We start from the raw sequence: 441 nt of genomic DNA on the forward strand, positions 1-441 counted from the left end.
GGGCGGCAGGTGCGGGCAGGCCCCTACCTCGGTCTGCCAGGACCCGCAGGTCGGTGGAGGTCTTGGCCAGCGTGGGTTGGCTGGTGGCCACGGCCAGGGACACGTTCCTGCCCAGCACCTGCAGCAGCTTCTGCAAAAGGGCCTCTCCCTGCAACCAGGCAGGGAGCGGTCACCCAGCCGCCCTCTGCCGCCCCCACGAGGGAGGTCCCAGGCCCCCCCCAGGGCCATCCTGACCCCCCACAGCACAGTCACACTGCTGGGCCCCGGCTCGCTGTCGGGGGGCAGGGAGGGGGGCGCACCAGCTGGGAAGAGGAGTCATTGACCCCGATGTCCCGGCCCGTGAGCGACCAGTAGTAGGAGGCTATGTGGACGCTCTCCTGTGCGGCGTCCAGCAGCTGCAGCCAGGCCTGCGCCAGGGGCTGGGCGGAGGGGCTGCTGGCT

General features: G+C 71.7%; 1 protein-coding gene across 1 annotated transcript in view; it reads right to left on the reverse strand.

Moving 5' to 3' along the window:
• Positions 1 to 441, reverse strand: part of PLD4 (phospholipase D family, member 4) — a 15,809-nt gene that overhangs the window by 3,234 nt on the left and 12,134 nt on the right. Inside the window, exons 4-5 of the mRNA XM_014544032.1 lie at positions 300 to 439; positions 15 to 148 (exon numbers count right to left, since the gene is read on the reverse strand). Of these exons, the coding sequence (XP_014399518.1) occupies positions 15 to 148; positions 300 to 439 (274 nt within the window). The remainder of the gene's footprint in view (positions 1 to 14; positions 149 to 299; positions 440 to 441) is intronic.

This window comes from Myotis brandtii, unplaced genomic scaffold, assembly GCF_000412655.1.
Source record: "Myotis brandtii unplaced genomic scaffold, ASM41265v1 scaffold3489, whole genome shotgun sequence".
In the NCBI taxonomy this organism is placed as follows: domain Eukaryota; kingdom Metazoa; phylum Chordata; class Mammalia; order Chiroptera; family Vespertilionidae; genus Myotis; species Myotis brandtii.